General features: G+C 43.2%; 1 protein-coding gene across 1 annotated transcript in view; it reads right to left on the reverse strand.

Annotated features, from left to right (window-relative positions):
• stk10 (serine/threonine kinase 10) overlaps window positions 1-9575 on the reverse strand; it is a 32660-nt gene extending 23085 nt beyond the window's left edge. The window contains exon 1 of the mRNA XM_030100608.1: window positions 9417-9575. Within this exon, the coding sequence (XP_029956468.1) occupies window positions 9417-9575 (159 nt within the window). The remainder of the gene's footprint in view (window positions 1-9416) is intronic.
• Window positions 9576-10617: the final 1042 nt, after the last annotated feature.

A 10617-nucleotide genomic window follows, 5' to 3' on the forward strand; every position in this document is an offset into this window, starting at 1 on the left:
TATGATATCTGGTGAGAAAAAGCCAAACCAGGAACCAAATCCGAAGCCCTCACATGGCAGTAAGACACATAATGTCTTTATTGTGTAAGAGTCAGCCTGTGGAGAACGCTGACTGGGGAGATTTTGTGGGTTTAGCGAAGTGCCAGCGATCACCTGGAGTATGAATGACGTGTTCTCAAGTGATTATATGACTTCAACCACCAAGACAATCTGAGACTTAAGGTACAGTCAGTGACCAACACCTCAAACGGTGAGTCGTATTAGAGCCACGCCATTTTCAGGAATCTGTGCATTAAACCTTTTGCAATGCTGTCAAACCAGAGATTTCTAAGAATTAAATTCCTGAAGGTCTGTGAAAAAGCAGATTATGCATTTGATTATTGGGTGAAACTTCTATTGTTTCGGTTTTCATGAAAAAAATAAATAACGCAACAGAGAAGTTGTCTTGTTGGGACTTGTCCTTGCCAGAAATGGGCCAAGGTGTGTATTGAGAGTGTGTGTTCACCCAGTGACCTGCAGAACATGGCAGACTAAACAGTCTGCTGGAGTCGGATGCCTCCATGCTTCACAGGGGCTGTGGGAAAACATCTGAACAAACACATCAGGCTCCCAGCAACACACACGCAGCATCTACAGCCATGTGTGTGTGTGTGTGTGTGTGTATGTGTGTGTGTTTGTCAAACAGAAGCCAGAGAAGCGACCCCGCCCCCGCCACTGTAACCTACGGTGTAAGTCAACAAGGCGTCTCCTCCTGCCATCAAACCGTCAGTCAGTTAAAAAGCCTCGGCAGTCAACAGTGAGACAACACACACACTTTCACTGGTCTGCAGCAGCAGTGTGAGCCTCCATAAAACTCACTGCCTGCCACGGCTACATGCTCAACACTCGGATGTATATTGACACGTTGTGCTTGTTGGTGCCCTGAAAATTTTTGTAGAAATAGAATTATTGGAACTGAATGAAACTTGTCAGCGTGTCCCACGATCCTAACAGAAGACTTATTGTAAGCATTGCACATGGTTCCCATACTTAACTTTTCAACAGCTAACCTTTGACCCTGCTTTGACACACCTTTACATCTCAGTGGGGACGAGGTGGAGGAATGCACCTCTGGTCTTCGTGTGGGTTGCCAGAGGGGGGGTGGATAAAAAAAAAAAAACGTCCAGACTACGAGTCACGTGCGCCTGTGTGCTGCCTCTTCACGGTGAAGGGAATGTGTGACGTCAATGAGGGTCCTCAAGCGCAGCATATAAACGTGTGTGTTTATTCACGCTGTGGATGTGCACCGCATCTACTGCATGCATTCCACAGAGAGGAAATAACAACGAAACACCTCAAGGTGTCTCACATGGGACCCCATGACTTCTCAGAAATAAGCATATCATCAGTGCACGAGTGTGTGTGTGGATGTTCACCTCAGTGCGCATGTAAGACTAAAGCAACAAGGATGTTTTCCCCCATATTGCATCCTTAAATACTGTCCACAAGAAGCAATTAAAAATGAAAACATTTAAGGGTTAAAATTGTTCATGTTTGCACCGAAATACCAAATTGAACAACAGACTTCATGCTGTACTACGCATTTGAGCCTTTAAACTGCAAACATGCTAAAATTCAACTCTTGAACTTGTTGTGAGAAACTGTCCTAAAAAAAATGTCTGAGTTATATTTTTAAAAAATGGCATTATTACATAATACAAGTAAACAGTCCAAACCCTGCGGAGGAGAAACATACTGTAGCTGACCCGAGAGAGAAGAACCGCTCACGGTTTAACCAAGAAAACAAGTCTTCGGCTTCCTATCGGTTTGGTTTCCATCAGAGAGACTGGTTTGACTCGCTCTCTGCCCGGGCGCTCGCCCATTAGCTGGAGCAGCAGACCCCGACCTGGAGCCTGGAACTGGACTTTGGGGTGAGAGGGATCACGGGGTGACTGAGGCATGGCGTGTGCTAAAGATATCAAAATCTGACTTTGCAGATGATGGGGAAAAAAAAACACTTTGTAAAAGCTCGAGCGAAGCGAGGAAACTCCTCCTTGTTTTCATTTCTAAAGATTGCGCTTTTGTGTGTTTGTGTGCTCACGAGTGTTTTGCAAACAAAAAGAAGAAAGAGGGTCAAGAGACTTTCAAAGCCCATTAAAGATTGCAATAAATAAAAAGGCAGACAACCAAGAAGTGAGGCCCTGTTTACACATTTCACGTGAAAAAGCTGCATCCTGGCATTTTTAATTTCAGAAAGTGACGTGCTTAAACAATAACATTTTGAAAAAAACTGTCTGTTTACGCAGAAACGTGTCGGACCAGGAGTGTGTTCTTCACACTACCACTTGTGTTTAGTTTTTCATCAAGATTAAAAGTTCAGAGGTTTAATATTTCAGACCCGTTTAGATTGTTTTGGCAAAAAGCTACTGGCGAATTCTCAGAAATCAATCACCACAATTCAAATGAATTAAAAAAAAAAAAAAAAAAAAAAAATCTTGACAAACAAAAATTCAGAGTCAGACGTTCTCCGTTTATCACTGCGATTCTAATCTTTATCAGTAATCTTGACAAGAATCCCTGTTTTTTAAACCCTTAGTTCTATCATTGATTTATGTGACAGAGGCTAATATACAGTAAAATTCTCTTTTTCTGTCTCCTGCGCCACATTTATGTTTCATCGCTGCGTGAAAATCCCCCCCCCCCCACTCCATCTGTCACGTCATCAGTAACTGTCTGAAGCTGCTGCTTGACGAAAGATTTAGAGCCGGAAAACCAGATGTTGCTGGCCTGTGTGTCAGCAGAGCAAACATAACGCAGGTACTGACGGAGTGAGTAAACACCGACACAAAAGCAGGCTGTTTGCGTAGCTTTTCGTATTCAGATGGACATAAAATGAATTGTCTGAATGAGACGAGCTGGAAAGACATAATGTTCAATCCCAAATCTGTGGTGACTAAAGTATTAATGATTACCGCGGGTGTGTCGGCTTCAAAGCTCACAAGTGGATCATATTTGACGTCAAGATACGACATGATTATAAAAATACCCTGATAAAATAACTAATAAAACTTTTTTGGTCTATATTTGTCAATTAGGACTTTAAAAATAAAATCAGTCAGTGGAGGATGTGAAAAACCTTCCTCTGGGGTCGGTCACCTCCAGGTTAAACAGGATTACCAAATGCTGACGTGTATTTTCAGCTTCTTCAATAGTATCCACAAAACACACACACACACACACACACACATCCCTTCAAGGGAATGTGTGTGTAAGACCTTTGCACCATCATAAACCTGTAAACTGCCCCACCTTTGCAGGCCAGCCCCACGTGTCTGCGAGCAGGAATGTGGTCTTCAGCTGAAGTCTAACCTTTAGAAGCAGGCGTCTGCTGAAGCCATGACCTCCAATTCAGAAGAAGGAGGGTGGCGCCCGAGCAAAGTATGTCAAACAGCCGGCTTGATATAAACTTCTGCCCCATTTTATAACAAGGACTGAACCACAAGCCTTGAAAGTTTATCTTTATTGCCACACGCCATTGATGTCAGTTTTACAATGTTGTTCAATAGCTGAGGTTTAATTGCATTTTGGGTCTATTTACATGAGAACAGTTCTCAAAGCCACTAAACACATCTTTCTTAAAAAAAAAAAAAAAAAAAAGGCTCCAAGGGGGAACTTCAAAAACGCTCCGGCTCATCTCTGTGGAAAATCGTGAAATGCAGCTTTCTGAAAATGCTCGACTCTGTGTAGACGGAGGGGAAAACAACTTATCTGAAAAGCTGCTCGTGCACTTGTGCACCACAGCCATGGTAAACAGTTCTTCTGCACATTGTTGGACAGTGACAGCAATGACAGCCTACAAAGTGGCACGATTCCAAGTCCTTATTCTCCTGGGACTTGGTAGTTTTAGAGGCGGCAGTCATCCATAACAGCAAACCAACTGAGTCATCTCTCCAGACGAAGGCCTGTGTACTCACAATTGTTAGTGCTTATGGCATATTTTACAGTGTATCATTTCCTGCGAGCAGGTATGTGTTGTTTAATTTCAAAAGCTATTAACACCACCCACGACTGATGCTACAAGAAAACTACACCATCAATAGCCTTTCTTTAATTTTATTGGCCATGTTTACTTTTTTTTTCAAGTTAACTATTCCAAAATAAATAATTCAGAATCAAAGTATTCTCCTTTGAAATAAGGTTTACATGGACCGCCTTGGGAAGGGTTGTGATTGCAAAAGAGATATATTTATGTCAACTGGAAGCAAAAAAACTCCAGTTCCTGCATTTTTTTCTTCTGCCGCAGTTTTGAAAAGGTCCACATTTGAGTGCTTCGGTTCATCCACTCTTTTCATTATATCCATTTCTTCTCAGGTTCCCGTTAAATAAATCGTCTCCATTCGAGTCCGACGCTTGCTCCGGGCAGCCATCTTGGAATATGTGCATTGCCAGGAACAAGCATGTGCAGAACGACAGGGATGGGACACGATGGGTTGGCACGTGAAATGTCACGTAAATAAACGCCTTGATAAGCGCTGTTTCTGCCTCACTTTTCAAAGTTCTATTTTTATCCCTCTCATCCCCACTGTTTCACCTCCAGATGTTCGGTAAATGACAACCGACTCATATTGACTTCATACATTATCAGATATTGAAAAGGCTCAAATGTTAAAAGCAGGGGGTGATAAAAGCAAATGGTAGATTTTGGTAAACTGGGTCTTGGTGGGGATCCAAGAATATCTGCCAAAAAAGCAACAGAATGTGTGAAAGGGATATGAATTCCATGAAAACACCTTTATTACTTAATGGTCACATACACCCATTGCTTATAGTCTTATCAAGGAAGTATGGATCAATAATCCAATAAATACTACATTTAACCTTGAAGTGAGTAGTCACTGAAGCAGCAGGTTAATAAAAAAAAAAAAGCAGGAAGACACACCCCGGCCACGCTTGTGTTCTCAGTGAATTCACAGAAGACCATCAAAACTGTGAGTCACTGTGAGTTTCAGACGAGAGACTTCCTGATTACAGTCTCCATAAAGCAAGTAACAACACATTGGAGGGGTTTCACACTCACTGCGTGCCACTAAACCAAGCTCAGACAGGTATGGCAACATACCAGATTAAACTGATCCGACTCCACTCAAACAGCATTTACAAAGTGCTTCAGCGGCAACTTCAAAAGAGGAAGGAGAAACTGTGTCACAAGTAAATGTCACAACGAAAATTTACAGCGAGAAAAAGGTGCGCGGCTAATGGAAGGGTTCGAGCGCAAGCCGTAATCATATCACCATCACAGCTTCATGTTTGGCTGAGCACAAGCAGACTAGAAGAAGCGGATGTCGGAAACCACACGCAGCCTCATGTAGGTGTTAAGTCAACAATGTCGTCACAAGGCTGAGCGCGACTCCTTCCACGCCGAGCCCCCACCCATCCAGCAGGGCTGTTATCGGCCGTGCTGGGCCCAGCTGCTCCGGAAGATTAGAGCCAGGGAAACCCAGGCTATCAGAAGCAGCGACGATAGACCCACAGACCACGTGTGTGTGTGTGTGTGTGTGTGTGTGTGTGTGAGTGCGTGAGACACTGCCATCTTCAAAATGACTGTTTGTATAATCTCACAAGAAACCTTGTGGCTTCGCTTCACAAAAAGGAAGTGGTAACTGTCGCCCGTACCCACCCATTCACCCGCTGTGGTTACTTGTCACTTCTCCGAGGAGGCTAGTCAAGTTTACAGTTTTTGCCTCGTTCGACCATCTCTCTCATGTTCATGAGTGTTCAGAGGTGGTTCAGTAGAGTGGAGACAAACTTCCTCCAACAAAATTAAAGCCCAGTCCACTTAAGACCCACAGGGACGGGACTCAATGCGGCTTTCAGCTCACAATGGAAATGTGACAGAGCGTAAACTTGCAGACCGTGTGTGTGTGTGTGTGTGTGTGTGTGTGTGTGTGTGTGTGTGTGTGTGTGTGTGTGTGTGTGTGTGTGTGTGTGTCTATGGAAACGTTTCAGCAGCAGCAGCAGGGCAGTGTGCTCAGCGGCACGTGGCTCATTAATTAGTGAGAAGGGACCACACAACTCCTCCGTTTCATGCTTCAGCTGCTGCCGCACACCTTCGCGCAGACGCACACACTCCTTCGAACAAGTGCAACCATGCAAACATAAAGGATGACACGGTGGGCGTACAGGAAGTGAAACATTCGCTTGCATGAAAGTCACCCAAGTGAGAGGTGGAAAACTAAAGAGAAGATAGAAATTATGAGTGTTGCAACATAAAACTATTGGCACATTCAAAGGATTTCATACATGCACCAACAAGGACAGAAACTTAGACTGATCCAACTTTTTTTGTGCCACTTCACACAACTTGGACCTTCGCGGGGTAAACACAGGGAGACAGAAAATACCACACATTCACATATCTGTCTCCTCTTAACCTTGAATGCATGCTTTCTGACTGTGGAAGGAAACCAGAGTAGCTGGAGAAAACATGCTTATTACACACAGAGGAGCCTTTAATCCCAGACTGGAATCAGGGACATTCTCACTCTGAGGGAAAAGCAGTAACTACAACCAATGTTAATAAATCAAAGTGCAAAAAAAAAAATCTCCAAGAAGTACACATTTCCTCTCTCAAGACGGTATTCTTACTCAATACATATAAATTCTATAAAAGTTCAAAGGTTTTTTTCTTGCCATTTAGTTCTATTCCAAGTCTAAAAATAGTGCTCAATATTTTCAAGGAATTGGGATTAGGTCAGAGTTTGTGTCAATGTTAGCAATGTACTGCTAAATCTCTCTCTCTTGCGCGCACACACACACACACACGCACACACACACACACACACACACACACACACACGATCGGTGGCCGTGTTTACTGGCTGAACAGCCGCGTTAACCAGCTGGTGGTTAGTGATACTTCAAACTCATTAAACAGAAGACCTGAGGTGTTACCATAACAACAACAACTCGGTCATGTGACATATTTGCATAATAAATGCCATGTCATTAATTACAGCGTTTTTTTAGTGAGCACTCCAATGTATTTTTCAAATATCGATGCAACAAGAATTATTCATTGTTCTCATGACACGGATTATAAAACATGCTAGGTGTTCAGCAGGACTTTCAGTTAATCTAGCAGTTACTCAAGCTTTTGACCCACGACCTTCAAAAAAAAAAAAAAAAAAAAAAAAAAAAAAACCTAAGTCAATGCTATTAAACAACTTCAAAATAGTTGGAATTCTTTCCACAGATAAAATGCAGCGAAATGTTTCAGTAATTTACATCGAGCAAGGTTTCAGAAGATGCTATTAAGGATAGAAAGCTAAACTTAAATCCAATGTTGCAACATGAACACCAACTCTGCAGCAGCCTGACAGTAACACAAATGTGGAGCTGCAGCTCCAGAATAAGACTCCAGAGCTACAGCGAATCATAACAGACCATTCACTGCATTGTATGAAATCTTTCTTGCAGTGTTCCTCCAATAAACACAAACAACACACTCGACTTGAACTGTCCTCAACATTCCCCCTGAAGCGAGCGAGTTGTTATTCTCCCAGTGGTGACATTAACCTTTCGAGGATCCATCTGGCAGAAGCACGCTGTACTCTCCTCCAGTACTGCGCAGTTTAAGGGGGTCTGTGCTTCATCTTGAACAGTGAGCTGCTGCTGCCTGTCACATCTACAACTCCTGCACCCCCCCTCAACCTCTGACAAGCAGCTGATTTCACTAGTGAAAGAGACATCCATTCTCCTCCCCTCACGCCTGCTCTATCAAAAGAGTTTAACGATGGAAAAAACATGTGCAAGTCACCACTTGAGGCCTTTCCCTCCCACAGACGAGCTGATTACTCTGAGGTTTGGGAGCTGCGAGAGGAAGTCGCCCCGTGATGCTAGTCCCACGATTTCCTCTCTCTCTCTCGGCTTATCGTCTGCTCCTACTCCCCCTCCCTCCCTTCCATCTGACAGCTGCAGGTGTGGAGCCGTCCTCCTCCAACCCACTCAAGGAGGGGAAACTGGATCCAAGGCGCAGGCAAAAGGCAAACATCACATCTTAGAAAGCTTGCCAAATAAATAAGTGGCACTTAATGACAGTAAATGTATGAAGACACGTGTGTGTTGTTAGCTGGGCTCAATCTTCAAAAACAAATTGACTTCACACTGTGGAAACTTCTTGAACTGAGGCCTCCTCTGCGTCAGCCATTGTGTTCCTCAGAAGCAAACCGAAAGCATTGTTGTCTTTGGTGTGTATGTTGCAATTTTTTTAACCCTCTCATGATAAATCATGTAACATTTCACAAGCCTGCTCTGTTCAGAATGTACATTCCATCCATCTAAAAAACAAATATAACCAATTCAAGGTCGTGGGGCACAGGAATTGATCCCAGAGTCCATCACAAACAGACAGCCTCAAACGCTCACATTCACTCCACGGTTTAGGCTCAGCATCTAACCTGAAGTGAAACAACAGTTGCAAAGTACATTTTTCAAGTAGCAGCTGCAACTGCTGCGATTTTACCTTTAATACAAGCGTCTCCTTCAGCCAAGCATTACATATGAAAGAACCAGGTTGTGCAAGAGAAGGGGAAAAACTAAATATCTAAACAAGGTGGACCCCTCTAAAAAAGGGACTGCATTTTCTATTTGTGGCTGAATTCTGCTTCAGCATCACTTCTTCCACCCCGGCATGTCAAAGACGACCACTGTGCTCCAGACACAGAGAGCCTGTGCCTTGCTCTGCAGAGGGGACTGACCAGCAAACACATCCAGATGAAATACCTCCTCTGAGCCAAAACTGCTGCTGCTGCTGCAGAGCTTTGGTAGCAACTAATAAAAAGTGCTTTCACTGACACTGAGTTACTCTATGCTGGATGCACAGCTTGGGTTTGAGTGGAATCCTGTAACCTGTGTTCTGCAGCTGTTGGAGAATCATGAAGAAAAGGTGTCCAGCTTCTTCTGCAGACTTTAAAGTTACTTTAGGATGATTTGAAGCGTTTATATTTTAGAAAAGAGGTTAAATGACACTTCAAGAACTCATTGAGTTATTGTAAGTTCAGGAAATATGTAGCTGGATTAAGAATTCCAATAATCTCTCTAAAATACTTTCATCCAAAATGCTCCATGACGTTAGTGGCCTTTAACACTGTCCAAAAACAATTCTCCACAAGCTGCATATTAAAGATTTGTTCCACTATCTCTACAATGCTGGGATGTTAAAGCATCCACAAGTGATAGGAAGAAGTCCACACCCCAAAATAAGACAGAGCCATCGTGGCATAAGAGTGAACAGGTCTAACGTGGCTTTGACAGAATTACAGTGACTGACGTACATTTTGTAAAATATTAAACAAACATCTGTATGACACCAAGTAAACTCGTCACGGTAACTGAGATCCACATACACACAGGCTGAGCAGTGCAGGTGTCACACTCACCTTGTAGACCTTTCCAAACGCGCCGTCGCCCAGTTCACCGACAATTTCCCATAAATCGTTCGGATTGATGTCCCGATGGACGTGCTCGTACTGTTTGACTTTCTTTTTTATGTCAATAGTGGGCAGGCGAAGGATCTTGCTGAATCTAGCTAGAGCCATTTTTTGTTATTTAGAAGAAAAATATATATATAAATAATAGAAAAAAAAATTGCTCAGAAGAGCTTTACGCACGACAAGGGCGCGCAGTCTGCTGATCTACTAAATCACTCTTTACTTTCTACGTCCACTTTCTTTTCAGAAAAGTAAAAAAATAATAATAATAAATAAAAACACGAGCAGTGTCGGTTCAGCGAAGTTATTCTACTCCATCCATGTTGACTCTCGGGTTTTCTTTAAATCCAAACGTCAATCCGTCCTGATGCGCTCCGACCACCTGCCGCCGCCGCCGCCGCCGCCGCCGCACGAGACGCCGTATGGAGGAGAAACTTGTTGATTCAAACTACGTGAAAAAAAAGCCCCACCTCGCTCCTCAGTGCCGTCATGGAAATGTAGTTCAATAGACGGCGCGAGACGACGTTATTACCGTGCCCGTGAGGTAAAGAAGACTTCACGTCCGGGTCGGTGCGGGGCGTGTCCTGCAACTCCCAGCAGCTGTGTCATTACAGCGCGTGCCCGGGAGCTCCGAAGAGATCCTGAGCTGAGTTTACACACAGTCTGAACCCGGTCTCCAGCTTCATTCCGCCTTCTCTTTTACTAGAATGCCTCGTGTTATTGGTTCGAGGTTTGTCCCTTTATCAACGGAGAACAAATTGACATTTTGTCTTGAGTTAATTATTATCTAAATTCATAAATAGTCATAAAAAATAATGCAAATAGACACTCAAAGATTAGAACCCATGTGCAGTTAATTGGTGATGTGGGCTTTAGTTTCCCCTCCAGTTCACCACTTCCACAGGAGGTGTTACAGTGCACTCTAGTGGCAAATTAAACAAATGGAGCAGTCATGGTGTTCTCATCTACAGTATCACACCTTTCAGAGTAAAATCATACCTCATCAATGATTATAAAGAGCCCATTAATAGGAAGAATATTTGCAAATAAATATAGTATCAATTAACACATGCGCAAAACACCTATATACACACAGATTTACCTTAGATAATATTTCAGAAAAACACACCCAGAAACTCTTGGATGAAAA

The sequence above is a fragment of the Salarias fasciatus genome, chromosome 10, assembly GCF_902148845.1.
Source record: "Salarias fasciatus chromosome 10, fSalaFa1.1, whole genome shotgun sequence".
NCBI classification, from domain to species: Eukaryota; Metazoa; Chordata; class Actinopteri; order Blenniiformes; family Blenniidae; genus Salarias; species Salarias fasciatus.